The sequence below is a fragment of the Dermacentor variabilis genome, chromosome 4 (assembly GCF_050947875.1).
Source record: "Dermacentor variabilis isolate Ectoservices chromosome 4, ASM5094787v1, whole genome shotgun sequence".
NCBI classification, from domain to species: domain Eukaryota; kingdom Metazoa; phylum Arthropoda; class Arachnida; order Ixodida; family Ixodidae; genus Dermacentor; species Dermacentor variabilis.
Window position 1 is genome coordinate 128,242,274 of NC_134571.1, and position 15,346 is coordinate 128,257,619.

At 45.5% G+C, this 15,346-nt stretch overlaps 1 protein-coding gene across 2 annotated transcripts in view; it reads left to right on the forward strand.

Moving 5' to 3' along the window:
- The first annotated feature begins 9,912 nt into the window (after positions 1-9,912).
- Positions 9,913-15,346, forward strand: part of cass (apoptosis inhibitor cassowary) — a 38,189-nt gene continuing 32,755 nt past the window's right edge. Inside the window, exons 1-3 of one of the 2 annotated variants that reach the window (XM_075690306.1) lie at positions 9,913-9,992; positions 10,205-10,282; positions 10,598-10,759. In XM_075690306.1, the coding sequence (XP_075546421.1) occupies positions 10,214-10,282; positions 10,598-10,759 (231 nt within the window). In that variant the 5' untranslated portion in view covers positions 9,913-9,992; positions 10,205-10,213. Of the gene's footprint in view, positions 9,993-10,036; positions 10,283-10,597; positions 10,760-15,346 lie in introns of those variants that run through there. The other variant, XM_075690308.1, reaches the window with a different exon arrangement.

Sequence of the window (15,346 nt, forward strand, 5' to 3'; positions counted from 1 at the left end):
TAAACACTTGGGTTAATTCGTACCATCTTCCTATTATTGGAAAATATCTGGTCTAACGGGGGCATACAAGCTTTTTGCGTTCCACCCCACTCGAGCTGTGGATGCAAAATTTCCGGAAATGTTGAGCGGGCGGGAAAGACGTTTTTCCTGTTTTCCTAAGAAAATTTTGAGGAAACTTAAAACACCAATAAAAATATATAAAAAAATTCTGAGGTTTTGCTTTTCAAAACCACGATGTGATTATGAGGCCCGAGTGGGGTGCTCCGGCTTAGTTTAGACCACCTGGGTTTCTTGAACGTGCGCCCCAATTGCACGACACACGGGCACTGGAGAAATATCTCGCAATATAAAATAATTTTCATGGTTATATTGCGCTCAGTTTTACAAACACGATATTAAGGAAGGACAGAACGTGGACGACGCAGCGCAATATTGCGCTGCGTCCGTCCACGTTCTGTCCTTCCTTAATATCGTGTTTGTAAAACTGAGCGCAATATAACCATGAACGTTCACCAACTAGCCCCCTTCATTGCTTTACAAAATAATTTTCCTTAAATACATGCGATGATTACGGAGAGAATACGAAGTTGAACGCCCTGTTCTCTTCTACGAAAGATTGCTAGTCTGATAAGTGAGAAAAAGTGTCCGAGTCGCTCGCTGGACACGTATTAAAATCTGTCGCGGCTGCTTCCACATTCAAACTTGATGGGACGTAGGCGTGTTTTCTAACACGTTTACTTGCAAGTCTGCTGCGAAGCTTGTTATGAACATTTAAAAAAAAAAGACCAATTGTTGCTCACAACGCGCAGGTGGCGGAGGTATCTGCAGTAGCCTAGAAGCAATCTGTCAAATGTCTTGCCATTAGGATGACGGTTCCGCGTGCTTCCCGGAGCCCACTTACGCGCTGCTACGTCAACCAGTAGCAGGAAGCTGGCGCACTGCGACAGCGAAGAGCATGGAGCCGCACCACTCCGGTTGCCCGCTGATGGGCGACGTAAGCAGAACGTCGGCCTCGAGGGGCGCGGCTTAGCGCTCGCTGCAGCTTCCCAGTTTCGGTTTCGCGTGCTTTGATGGGATAAATTCGTCGTGCCACAGTTCCGCGGGTAATCGCATTTTGCCGGATCCAAAAGGTGATGTGGTGCGTATGGAGAGCTCGCTTTAATTTCCCAATTGCGATGAGCCCGCTGAAATTAAAAGTTTAGTGTTAATGGAATCTAGTTAATTAGCGACTGATTACCACGTATCACGCGTCAGCTCATGGTCGCCACCACTGACTGCACGTCTCCGAAGGAACCGTCCTTTTATTTCAGAATGGCTATCTATAAATATTACTTAAAATCTTCATAGAAATAATCGATATATGCAAGCGATCAAAAACGTTATACGATTATTTTCGTGGCTTTATAAGAACACTAGATCACTCATAAAATTTATGCTATGAGGAAATTTGGGAAATAAGGGTGATTAAGGCTGAATAGTTGCCTTCTCCTAATTTTTATGCCTATACAAGGCATGTCGTTGCTTTTCCCCGGTCTCCTCGGTGAACGATGCGAGGTGAATTTGTTATATGCCGTCGAAGTAGGAAGCATGTTGGGACGAATGATTAGTATTTAATTTGTGTAGGTTAATTACAGCCTCTGCAGAAAATTACTTATTCAAACGTTCCAGGATGTCATACTGCCGTTATCCTCAATGGTGCCCGGAGTCTTGAAAGAAGTGTCAGTAACGCGGAGTTCAAATTTGGTGGAAATGGAGAGCATGTTAAGTGTGACGTGTGGCGAAAGTTTACGTGTCAGACTTAATTAGGAACGTTCCAAACGCTAACTGAACCCTCGTTTTTGTTCCTATTTCTGTATGTTACACGAGGTTTGTAAATGGTTTCTCTGATGTTCTCTGTAAACTAATCAAGGTATCTTTATATTTGATGAAAATAAATTTAGGTACGTCTTGGGTAATTGGTAGGCAAAGTTCAAAGAGTACAGAATAATTGCAGTTTTTGCGATAAATTGTGTAGGTCAGTGATCTAGAGCGCTACGAGTTTCTCTTACGAGCGGCGCAAGATTTAGCCCGCTCATTATGATGCATATGCCAATGAGATCAAAGTTAGCAAAAAGAGTGGGACCGTGCGAACGAACAGTATGAGAGGTTAAGTGCCTGTAGTTTAAAAAAAGATATGCAGATCCAACTTTGGAATCTATTCAAAGCGAAGCTTTATATGTACTGCCTGCATTATGCTATGTGATGACTGGGGGGGGGGGGGGGGCATTCTGCAAGAGTCCACCTAGTGGACTGTCCATTTCGGCCGCTGCTGATTGGATGCAGCTCTACGAGCGAGGTGTAGACGAGCGGCCACAGCCAATCAGCAGTGGCCAAAATGCACAGTTCACTAAGTGGACTCCCACAGAATACTCCCCTGGTGTGCTCATCACTCAATGTTTGTTTTAAGGTTTATGGTAACATTATAATTGCGTTTAGTATCAGGTAAAATCAATTTTGAGCAATTTGATTGGGAATACTTGTGTCATCTGGTGAAAGAAATGTGACTTATGACTAGGGGTGTGTCATCGCAGCATTCCATGGGTGATCCTTAGCGGGAATAATTTTGGAGAGAGAAACTATGAAACTTAAAGGGACACTAAAGGCAAATACTAAGTCGACGTAGACTGTTTAAATACTATCCTAGAAACCTCGCAACTCTTATTTCGTGCCAACAAAAGTCTTGGTTTACGAGGAAATTGCATCTGAAGGGTTCGAATACCTTTTTTTTTTTTAATTCAAATCTCCCGCCACCCAAACGGGGGAGTGGTGACGTGGCATACGCCATCAACACCCTTTGCTGCCTGCCCACGGCCGGACTCGACTCACTCGCTCCGCACTCGACTCCCTCCTCCGCGCTCCGGAGCGAGTGATTCGAGTCCGGCCGTGGCCTGCCGTCGGTGAATAAAACAGCGCCCGACAGACGGCGGAGCGGTGGATTCAAATTCACTGTCGCGTTGTGTAAGCATACCATCGTTAAATTTGCATGACAGTGAATTTGAATTTTTAAGCCGCCTCATAGTGTAGCATTAGATTACAGGGTTTTGCGTTTTTTGCCTACGCACTGATAATGTTGCCATCGATGGGACAGCACGTGGCTATGGGTTGTGTACATAAGTTCGGGTATGCCTTCGAATAAAGCTAGTTGTGCGTTCAGCGCTGTCCTGTGTGTTCCTGCCTTCTGTCTTCGTCTTATTTCGCTGCCCATTCAAGATTTCCAAGTTTATATATGATTGAAAAATGGGGGATGTTATGGGTAAAGTGTATACGCAAAGTACACAGTGTGTCTGTTCATTTGCGGCCTTACTATAAATTGCGTATATATACCGTATAGACTCGTGTAAGGGCCGCACTTTTTTTTTTACAACGATGTTGACGAGATGCGTCCCTTACACGGGACCGAAGCTCTTGGTCAAAATGGTACCGGCGCAGCCGGCGACTTGTGGCCACCCCGGAGCCCCGGATGTACCATAGCATCAGAGGTCATCGCGCAGCTCCTGCCATCTAGTAGCGGCGAGCGGAAGTGCGCAGCGCACAAAAGAAATTAGCCGATGCGCACGGGCATCATCAGGATACCGAACGGGACTGCGTCTCCTTTGGAACTTTTTTTTCTCTCCAAATTTTGGGCTGCCAAGTTCGGATTGCAGTCCTTACACGGCTGTGGCCCGTGAAGAGCAGGGAGGAACGTTATAAGGATGTTTGACGAGCGACATGGAATTTAGCCCGCTGTCCTGGGGAGTATACAGGGTTTTTCAAGGAAGATTTTGAGTAATTTTAAATAATAGGCTTTCTGAGGTGAAATTGTTCTTCTTGCGCGAAGTGATCAGGGGCCGCGGTGGGCGCTATCAAACGAGTCGCAAGTGCTATTTGGGGTAATAACTAGAATTTGTTACCCGACTTTTTTAATTATTCTAGTTAAGTGTTTGATCGTAATGAGGAAATTTTAGTGGGTCATGAGTCCATCCGGTATCGAGTGCTAGATTGCCGAAATTGTAATTGCGCGCAGAGCTACAGCGCTCAGAACTTCAGCTCTCCAGACGCGCGCGACGGGCTCCGTGCGGCATCTGAGCGCCGCTAAGCCACGCCCACGCGCTGACGTCACTCGGAGCGCGCGCTGTCGCGCGTCTTTCTGGATGCAAACCGCCATTCCTCACTAGGCGCGGCAGGCGCTAGGCGCGGCAGGCGCGTAGACGCGAGCTTGCGCACGTCTGCAAGCGTACACGTGGTCTAGGCTTAACAGGAAACTTTAGCTCGGTTGCTCCTATCTAAATACACTAAAAAGAGAATTCGCTATTGGCTATGGTGTTGGGTTGCTGAGCACGAGGTCGCGGGATCGAATCCCAGCCCCGGCGGCCGCATTTCGATGGGGGCGAAAACACCCGTGTACTTAGATTTAGGTGCATGTTAAATAACCCCAGGTGGTCGAAATTTCCGGAGTCCTCCACTACGGTGTGCCTCATAATCAGGAAGTGGTTTTGGCTCGTGAAACCCCATAATTTATTTTTCCTCGGCTATCACTGTGACTAATTTGACGAAATTTGTTGCATTTAAAATAAAAATTTAAATCTAGTGACTGTTGGTTTCTATAATTTTTATTTATATCGCCAATTTTGTATTAAAAATTAGCGAAAAATCGAAAAATTTCAGAAAACGAAACTATCAAGTTTACAACTCTGTAAATCAGCAAGAAAGAACGCTGTCAAATTTTGTGAATTGCACCTCATAGTACATCTAAAGCGGACAAAATTGATATTTTACACATGAATCTCAAAAAAGTTTAAAATATGGAAGTACAGTTTTTGCAGAACCCTTGTACACAGCGCAACAAATTCACATAAGATATAAAATTACATACCGAATTTGTCCGCTTTCATTGATCTAATGGATGCCGTTTACAGAACCGCGATATCTGCTCTTGATGCAGAGATATTAATTTGTAAACTTCCTTAAATCGACATTCCGCTTCCAACATTCACTAGAATTTAACTTTCTCTCTCAAATTCAACAAATTTCATTGAAATCGGTCCAGGGTTAATCTTAGAAAAACGTTTTTGCGTTTTACATGTATTTGAATAGGCCGCGTCGGAGTTGGGCCTGGGTTAAAGCTTCCTCTTACTACGGCAACCGGACTCCTCTCTCGCGCGTCTTTCTTGACACGCTGCGCCATCTAGTGGCGTTGCCGAAAAGTGCGCGCGTGGCGCGCCGGTGCCTGCGAACGCTGCAAATTTTTTGGGTCGAATTACCCGGAGCGGCACGCTCTCGTGTTCGAATCAAAGGAGTTTGCTTTCCATACGAATGTTGTGTGGCGTTCGAATTAAGCGAGAAGAGAAATTTGCATATGGTGCCAATATCGTCCACTTACAAGTAAACTTATTTTAAAGAACAATGAACAATTTCAAATGGCATGAGCCGTTCCCCTCCGTGGAGGTGGATGACCAACCAAGCTGTGTACCAAACGACATAAGGGTAACACAGAAGCTCGAAGAAAGGTACGAACACATTCATTGTCTTGATGGGTGGTTATCGTGACAAAAGGTACACGCACACATATATGTTTATGCGTTCGTGTTATACACTCGTGTTATAACGCGATAGCGTTATGGACCAATGTCGCAAGAAATCCGATGTCGGCGTCGGAGGGCAGTTGGCGAAAAATCATTCCGGACCACAACCACCCAAGCGCACCGCGTGGCGCAGAGATATTACCGAACTTTCTATTGGATGCCTCAAAGTAACATGCGTCAGAACAATCGTAAAGTACAACCTAAACAATAGCGTCGCATTGTAATTCGAAGGTACCAGAAAACATAACTATGGTACGCGGAAACTCAAACACGAACCTCCTTTCCAGCATTTTATAGAGCCGCTAAAGCCACAAAGGTTTGCGCGCGCCGGCGCGCGCAAATCTCGGGTGTCATAAAGTCCCTTGATAATTTTAAAGTACCGCTACTTCTGACCTCCCATTGAGTTCCTCACTATACTGTGTTATAGTGAGCAACTCTATGCGACCTCCTGGACCCTAGTTCCTTCCCCTCCCCCTGGAGGAGCGTTCTTGCGCCCGTTTTTCTGCACGACGATTGGTCTCCCTGCCGTTGCCCTCGGAAACGTGCGGATGTTGCGTTTTGCTTGTGTTTTTCTTTTTCGTCCGCGCCATTTTTCTCCTCAGCTCGGCGCTTTAGCTCAGCGTAGCAAACGTTGTACGCTGTGTTTCCTGCTCTATTTGCTAGTGCTATGCCGTACTGTTGCGCATATAACTGCAGCAAGAAGGCTGAAGATGGTTATGCAGTTTTTATGATACCGCAAGGAAAGCGTGACAGCTTATGCAGGAAGCAGCGGCTGCATAACATTGGCCGAAAAACTTTGTTCCGACAAAGAACAATGTTGTTTGCGAGGTGAGGAGTCTTTCTTATTGCTCGTATTAAATCATCCCCTAATGCTGAATTTTTTTTTTATTCTTCCGGCCTGCTCACCAGCGTTTTTGCTGCGGCAATTTGTACGTTGCATAAAAATGGGGTCGTCCTCATTATCCTTAATATTCTGCTGGGACTCCACCACCTCGCATTTCGCCAAGTGTTGTTATTGAGCCGGAAATGCAGCACTACAGATTCTGCTTTCCGCTGTGAAAATTTGTCTGAAGATACAACCTCTCGATTGCATTTTTCGAGATTGTTAGGATCCGTTGCCTGTTTTACTGAACGTTGAAATAGCGGTTTGTAGAGGGGCTATTATTTTCCGCTTATGTCCATGAGTGCGTCAGTGATACAATGAATGCAGGCCCTGAAAAAATTTGTGGCAAATATACCCGTGGTATTGCAGGTGATGAGCGCTAGCTAGTCCACATTGCGTATTTTTTTTTAAGTTTTAAGGCGAAAGCCTTAAGATCTGTTACAAGGTCGCGTTGTGCACAGAAAATATCACGTGACCCAGGAAGGCCAGAAGCGACCCGAAGCATGTCCATCCGTGTATAAGAGATCAATGATTAGCCAAGTTCATTAATGATTCATTAGGGATCGAATTAAGGTGGATTATGGAGGATTAAGGTGGGTTACGGTGGATTAAGGAGGATTAATGTGAATTAAGGTGCATGAACAAGGGTTAAATTGTATTAAGGAGGATGAGGGCGGATTCGGGTGGATAAAGGAATATTAGGGGGGATTGAGGTCGATAAGGGTGGATTAAGGCCGATTAGGGTTAATGAAGGAGCATTAAGACCGGATGGTGGATTAAGGTGGATTAGTGTGCATAAAGCAGGGTTAAGGTGCATGAGTGATGATTAAGGAGGATTAGGGTGATTAAAGTGGATGAAGGAGGATTAATTTCGTTTAGGGTGGATTAAGGTAATTAGGGTTGATGAAAGAGGATTAAGACCGATTAGGGTTGATGGAGGTGGATTAAGGTGAATTACACTTGGCTCTACAAGGCTGTCGCATTCGCGTCTCTTAGGCGATACCTAAGGACTTGTATTTTTGGAATTTGCTTTTAACAGCCCTTCCACGCACGCACGAGTGGGCGACGATTATTAGTTGGTTTTCTCACGGATACAGGCAATGTGTAGGGGGTGTTCACATGATCGCGCACGCTTGCTGTTGATATCGACATCTAGGCGGAGGCCGGGAATCTTCGCTTTAATAACGGATGTTTTAAAACCACCTTTATGCGGCTTTGTTCTGTGGGAAAGCTTTTTCCATTGATTTTACACTAGGCGAAGTCATTGCATCAATGTGCTTTGATTACGAAGATTGAGCAATCAATCATGATTGTAGTTATGATGTAGTAATGCAGCGAATATTGTGCAGGCAGTAATGTTTAACACTGTGGCGTGTTTCACCCTAATCCACCTTCATCTTCCTTAATTCACCCTAATCCACCTTCATTGACCTTAAAACACCTTGATCCTCCTTAATACACCTTAATTCATCTTAATACAATCCCTAATCAATCATTAAGTAACTTTGCTAATCAGTAATCATCTCTTATACACGACTGGACATGTTTTGGTCCGCTTCCGACCTTCCTTAGGTGACGTCACATTTTCTATACCTCACAACGCTACATTGAAACAGAAATCTAAGGCTTTCACTTAATAAGCCACACACAGAGGGATGTGCCGCAAGCAATACTAGATCAGAAGCACAAAGTAAAGCATTTCATCATGCGGCAGAAAAATTGTCTTGAGTACAGAACTCGCCTCGAAGCTACTTTTCCATCAGTATACTACGTTCATACGGCTTTAAGAAAAAAAAACAGCCTCATCGTAAACGTTGCCTTCAGCATTATCGACGCTGTTATCCGCATTTCTCAAAATTTTCAGCAACTCTGGGGCGTGCAACTGGCCCAAAATAACGCGCCTCCATAAAATGCTGCGGCCCGTCCACGGGAGCCCAGGAGAAAATGCGTGCCGTGCGCAGCGCGCGCGGCTGGCGGGCAAGGAGAATTGAGGAGGAAAGCACCGCGGGGAGGAGAGGGTCGCTACTTTCAAATTATCAAGGGGTTGAAACTCTATGGTGCCATAAAGCTGCGCCGCGGCGCGCCCTATTCCTTGCAAACACCTCCAGATGGCGCTCGCCTCCGACGCATCGCGGCCCAAGCTTGAGGCCGCGTTTCAAGTAGGAAGCTCGCCTTCGTGCATAGCGTTCGCCGCCAGCGTTTCCCAGTAAACATTACGGTTACGTGAAAGCTGCAGTTGCCCGGAAGTGTAAGAATTAATCAGTGATCTTTGAAAGCTATCGCACTCCATACTTAAATGCGAAGCTTATATCGTCCTCGATCACCGCACCGGGGCGCCTTGGTGCGCACTTTCTTCCTCGATCAACCGCACCGGTGCGCACCGACCATCCACGATCACCGGAAGCGCACCCTGTTGGAGCGGTTTTCCGTTGCCCCGTGTCGCACCGAGAAAATCGGCGGTGCGCCGGGGTGCAATCCCAGCAAGCACTGCGGGACGCGCGACGCTCGCGCGCACTGCCGACTTCAGTAGCGCGGACGCAATGGCCCGATAGCTGCGGTTGCAACGGAGTTGACGGAGTTAGCTAGTGGAGATGTCGGCAATGAGAAAGGAAGCGCTGCTAGCTGCCGCAATCGATGAGCTTTTGTCAAGTTGTCTGACAACGAACACGATATGCTGATCGAACTCGTCAATGTGGGGAAGAGCGGCCGAAAGTGGACAGGTTTGTTGAACGGGTCGTCAGGATTAATTATAAAATCCATTGGTGTTTGCTTGCAACCATGTATATATGTCAGAGCACGCAGTTCGACAAGGTTCGAGCGCTTGCCGCGGATGATCAGCACCTACAAACAATAAAATGTGCGTGCTCGCGTGTACGCGCACGTTTTGCGCGCCAGGGGCAAAGTATAGCGCTGCCTGCAAGCGCCCTGCACGGGGTGCAGTTTTGTCCTCGATGTTGACCCTCCACAGTGCGCCACCACCGCGGTGCAAAGCGCACCATTCTGGTTTTGGGGCAACACCGGGGCAAGGTGATCGAGCGTCCTCCAAATTAAAGTGGCTTGCACCAACCAGCATTGGAAGCAGTAGAAGAAGACAGAGTTCCATCAATCGTATACTGACAACCAATTTACGTGTATTCAAAGTGTATTCGAGATCTATTTGCCGAAACGACATCTGACACTGGACGCCGACACCAGATTTTCTGCGACACGGGTATGGTGGCTAGAACCCCTATAGCCATAGAGTTTCCTACAAGAATTTTTGTAGGAAACTCTATGCCTATAGCCACCATAACAAGGGGCCCACCCAATCTGTAGCCATGCTTGAACAATAACCTAGTGCCGGTGCCGCGCGCGCCAAATTTTAAGAGCATTGCACTGCGCCACCAGGAGCCGACACTTCCTAATGTTAGATTATCGTTTAGTTTAGTACGCGCCGTAGTTTCGAAGCCACATTGATGGCGTACATTGTTTCATGAGCGAAGGCTCGAAGCTTTGTTAGGCTTGAAAAAGTGAGAAATTATTTCTTACAATTCCACTTTCTACTGATTTTCTTCAGCACTGACTGGCTACGGAAGAGAGCCGCGATTTCTATCACCGATTTCATCGCTCAAAATATTCGGCCATGTTGTTTAGCGAAGCGGTCTACACTTGATCGCGCTAAACACGTTTCGCGATTTTAATGTGACTTCTTGCTCTCTTTCCCTGACGTTTTGCGTTACAGCCGACTAAGATGGATAAAGTGGACCTTCTGTACAAAAAATACGACGTCCTCGCGTCAGCAGGGGACAAAGTTTCCGAGGTGAGACCGTCTCGGTATGAATGGTAGATCCTATGCTCGCCTGCATCTCCTAGGCCTACTCAAACGAAAACGCCGGCATTGCGAGCATCTGCTGTCAGCTCCTGCTGAAATTTCCTGCTTGACACCGAATAGAAGAGTCGCGCTCATTTCGAAAAGTAAATTTTAGGTGTACGCATGTCTCTTTCACTGGTATTCTGAGGTGACGTGCGCCGATGTGTGTTAGCCCGTCTCGTTATTGCCATCGAGAAGTTGTCAATCTTTCCAACTTTCTCACCCTGCTGGCTTTCTTGTTTATTTTCCTTTTTTTTTTTCCAGCATGAGAGCGACTACTTAGTCATTTTGGAATCCGTCAAAGGTACGCCGAGCGAGAAACGCCTGGCATCGCAGTTCATCGCCCGCTTCTTCAAAAGCTTCCCGCATTTGTCTGAGAAGGCTATTGACGCCCAGTTGGATTTATGCGAAGATGCTGATGTTGCCGTGAGTGGTTTCTTCGTTCGTTGCTTGCCGGACTTATATGCGATCTGCGTAAAACCATGCGTGAAAGCGTCACCGTCGTACGTTTCTCGATCTGTAGTGTTTCTAATAATAAGCGTTTCGATAAACATCATATAAGGCAGTGGACCGAACGTGCACCTCTAATTTAGTGTGATCACTGCCGACTCGTGAAATGATGTATTCAGTATTGCGTGACGTATGCATCTGTAGTTCCGATTGCAAAGGTTAGAAATAGATTCAGAGAAAACAATAATAACAACAAAATAAAACGGCTACAATAAGGCGATCATATCCACATGTGGCGCAGTCGCTTTTGGTTTTGTTGCAGAAACAGATGTAACAGAAAAACTTGTATAAGTATTACATGATTGGTCTTGTGCAAGGTTGTCAACCTCTGACATTTTACAGCTGTGATAAAGGACATGCAAAGCAGATGCACAACTTATGTGTCTGCCAAGTGGAAAGGGGTTCAGGGTCGATCAAGCGAGTGTGCCTAGATGTTATTGCCACTTGCACAGACTGAGATAGACTTCTAATGACACTCACAGCAATGTGTACTCATCACAGTATGTACTTGTCCAAGTCTCTAGGCTTTGACAAAATGACAGAGATTAGCTGGAAAAGTTAATCCTATATAGAGAAGGGGCACACAAGATAGGGGAACATGAAATATGCACTGATGATACTAACAGTTCATTATTATGATGCCCCATTGCCTTTCTTTTTATGTGAAAATTCTTTAAAATCAGTTAAAGGGGGTCGCTTGCTAAAACCATGTGTAACGAGAACCTGTCATCCTATTGTCACTTATATCTTTGCCACTGTGCTACCCACAGGCCTTACTTTGGTATTGTTACATTGAGAAAAGCCATTGCTTGCTCATACATGGCTCACATGCACAGGTAGCACCGTTGTCGCATCACACATGACACAATCTGAGTTAAATTTAGCCTCTGGCTCGCCATTCAGAGGCGCACAGCTTGGCAATACATTTGTCAATCCAAGCAGGAGTTGTCTCATTAGAAAGATCTCACTCAGCTATCATATGTGTAATCCATCAAAGTCAAACCTGTGCTCATAAGTAGTTATAGGCCTACAAGTGTGTACTTTTATGCAGAAATGTCACACTTTCTCGGTTATGGATCCCCCGCGTTCTACACACAGGGTTCAGAAATGAGTCTCTGGCAGCAAGACAGAGGGATGCCAATCGGCACCCACCATCTTTGATTACACCGGGCACACTACAAATAAGGAGCAAGCACAATTGCAAGCTTAGACTGTTGGAACACCCCTATCTGTATCGTGAGTTAAAAGACGTAAGCTTTCTCTTGCGTGAATAAAGGTCTCTCACTTTGCTTCCAGGTTTTGTGTGAAGGAAACTAGCCATTACTTGATCATGCATGTGTCACGTACACAGATAGTGTCATTGTTGTGCAACACAGGATGCAATCGGAGCTCATTTTAGCCTTGCGCTTATCGTTCAGGGAGGCATAGCTCATCTCACCACTGTGTTAGTACAACCTAGCATGAATGGTCATGTTTGAGAGAGCTCACTAGGCCATAGTAGATGTGATTTATCAAATTCAAGCTGGTGCTGATCAGGAGCAAATGGGTTACATCCTGGCTGTTTTGCTATGTCTTCAAAAAATACCACATTTTTACATCTGTCTTAGCAGTTGTTCCACGTGTTGTTATAGCTGTAAGTGCACTTAACATTTTTGGACTTGCAATCTTCAAAACATGCCTCTTTACCGTACATCTTAACAGCAGTTTGTAACTGACAAAAAAAAAAAATCATCACGCATGCCACCACAGGACCACTGTTGTTCCGTTGTTCCACTCATTTGTGCAGAGGGAGCGCTGCTTTTCACCATGAGAATTCTTTAAAAAAGTTAATAAGGTATACCAGACACCTTCTTGAAAAAGTGGGTTTAATTTTTATTTGTAGCCTTGATGAAGGTCAGTGCAAACAGAGCAGATAATGAAGAAGAAGCTACTAGCATCTGCTATCTGCCATAAACATTACCGACTTATTTGGTCTTGTGCACAGCTAATCTCTGACTACATGGCAGACAGCAGTGTTAGCATACCCGTAAGTTTCACTGCATCATGTTTCTAGTGTCATTTTCAATGCTGTATCAGCTTTAAGTTTCTGCATTGCCTTTAAAAGTCTACTGCTGCAAAATTTTGAACTGTCTCTATGCAAAATTTTGTGGCACGAAAGGGTTGTAAAGGTAATTTTCTACCAAAACTATTACTGTGCATTGAAAATGACAACATAATACGGAGTGTTCAGAAGCTCCACGCCTCAACCTTTGAGATCAAGACAGTGCTCACAGCATAGAAATTTTTGGAAATTTTTGCAAATAAGTCAAGCAGAGATGGTAGATTATTGCTTGAAAATGTTTAAGGGGTCACTATTACCGAAAACAGAGCGCTTAGAATTCAGTAAGCGAGAAAATTGGGTAAGTGTAGACTCTATAAGGATTCAAGTACTAGCCTGATGTCACACTGCCTCATATTATAATGAGTCAACCACACACACACACAAAAAAAATGATTACGTCTCATTTTATCATGGCAGCAAATGCTGCTTGTCCACTTCCATTTGATCCTCGCAAAGAATTTGTTGACATTGACCTTTGCGATGCTGTGGGTCGCCGAAAAGTTTTGCTTTCTCTCAGCCCCGTATGTCCCATGCTCTCACGTTTTGTTAGTTTTGATAGCTTGTAGTTCTGTACTCATTTTGCTTGTGAAGCTCATGCTGACTGCAACCAGCAGGAGAGCGCCATGTCCTAATTATGTCATGACCTTGCACCACTGGAATGGAGGCAAGCATCACAAGCCAAAATATTATCGATGGCGTCAACAAACAAAGTCTATGTCAACGGGCCTTCGCAATTGTCAGCAGGTCCTGCTCCTGATAGGCGCACACTTCATTTTGACTTGTTAAAGGGTCCCTGAAAAGTCCGTACATATTTTGTAGATGCGTAGGGTACAGCTACAGTAAATCATTCGTGCTACAATTTGTGTGAAGTGTCTCATATTAAAGGGACCCTGAAACGCTTTTGACGATTTTCTACAAACGTACTGAGTCGTTAGAGTAGGTCCTTCTGATCATTAATTGACACATGTAAGTGCCCCTCGTAAAGCGTGTAATCTATTATAAGGTTTTAAAAATGCACATCGCTGCCGATCGCAGCACACTGCTTGGCGGAATTTTAAGTCACCCCTGCCCATATGACCGAAATCACCCATACGACGTCAGTGGGGCGAGCTATCCGATCGGCTGACAAGGGCGCGTGATCGATAATTTTTCCAACTTTATGGTAAACAAATGATCTTCGTAATAGTTGGAATGTTAGTTAATTTGTTTTTATGAATAGAAAGTAACATAAAGAGAATGCACAAGAACATTTTTTCAGTACACTTAAGCACTTCCGTCACACAGCAAGTGTCGTCTGCTTGTGTTACAACGTACTCCGTTTTGACGAGAGCTTCGCGGTCAGAGTCGGTCTCAGTCTTTTCACGAGCACTATGATTCGACTTTGTTGCCTTGTGCACTGCAAACGTAGCGACTGGCAATATGTCAAGCTGCGACATCGTGTCCCTCTGCAAGGCAGCGTACGAGCGAACTGGCTGCTGCGCATCGGACTGCCGCTATCCGATCGGTGCCAGGATTTGCGCGTTTGTGGCCGTCACTTTACACCGGAAGATTACTAACGCAATAGCGTTTCGCGAGTCCGATATTAGGGCAAACGCAAGCGCAAGGGGACAGAGTCTGGCCGCTTGACTGTGCCGTAACGGGATGAGCCATGAGATGAGCAGAAGGGCAAATGTGAATGGTCTGCACAGTGCAGCCACCTGGTGGCACAGAGCTCAACCATACACAGTAGCAGCGAAGTGTATTCTTCTTTGCTGCTGGTGTGTATTTTTTGCAGGAGTGGAATCATCAACACATTGTTTTTATAAATGTTTAAAATGTTTTACACTTGGCTAGAGCAATATTAGTGCTTTGTTTGGATGGTTAAGCACTGCGCCAACAAGTGTATGGACCGCATAGACCAATCAGGCCGCTCACGTACGTCTACGCTAAAGTTCCTTCGTCAGCTTGAGTTTATGCCTCCAGTCATTTGCCGAAATGACCAGCTTGCCTGTGGTTACCGGAATACAAGACACGTTCGGCGCTACGACAGAATGCTCACAACGGAGAGGTCCGCGGGGGCGGGCTCCAAAACAAACGGAAGTGGACGATGTGACGTCGCATCGTGACACAGAACCAGGGAAGGCTGAGCTTAGCCCCGCTCGTTCGGCGAACGAGTTGAGGAGGAAAAGCATGGCTAGAGAGGAGGGTAACTTCTAATCGCTTGTAGCTCCATTAATACGTAACGCCTCACTTAAATTGTGGTGCAAATGTTCTACTTAAGCTGTACCCTACGCGTCTACAAAATTTGTCCGAACCGTTTCAGGGGCCCTTTAAGAGAGCTACGGATGATTACAAGTTACCCTCCTCTATAGCCATGCATTTTCTCCTCAACTCCTCAAGCTCTGCCTTCACTGGCTCTGCAT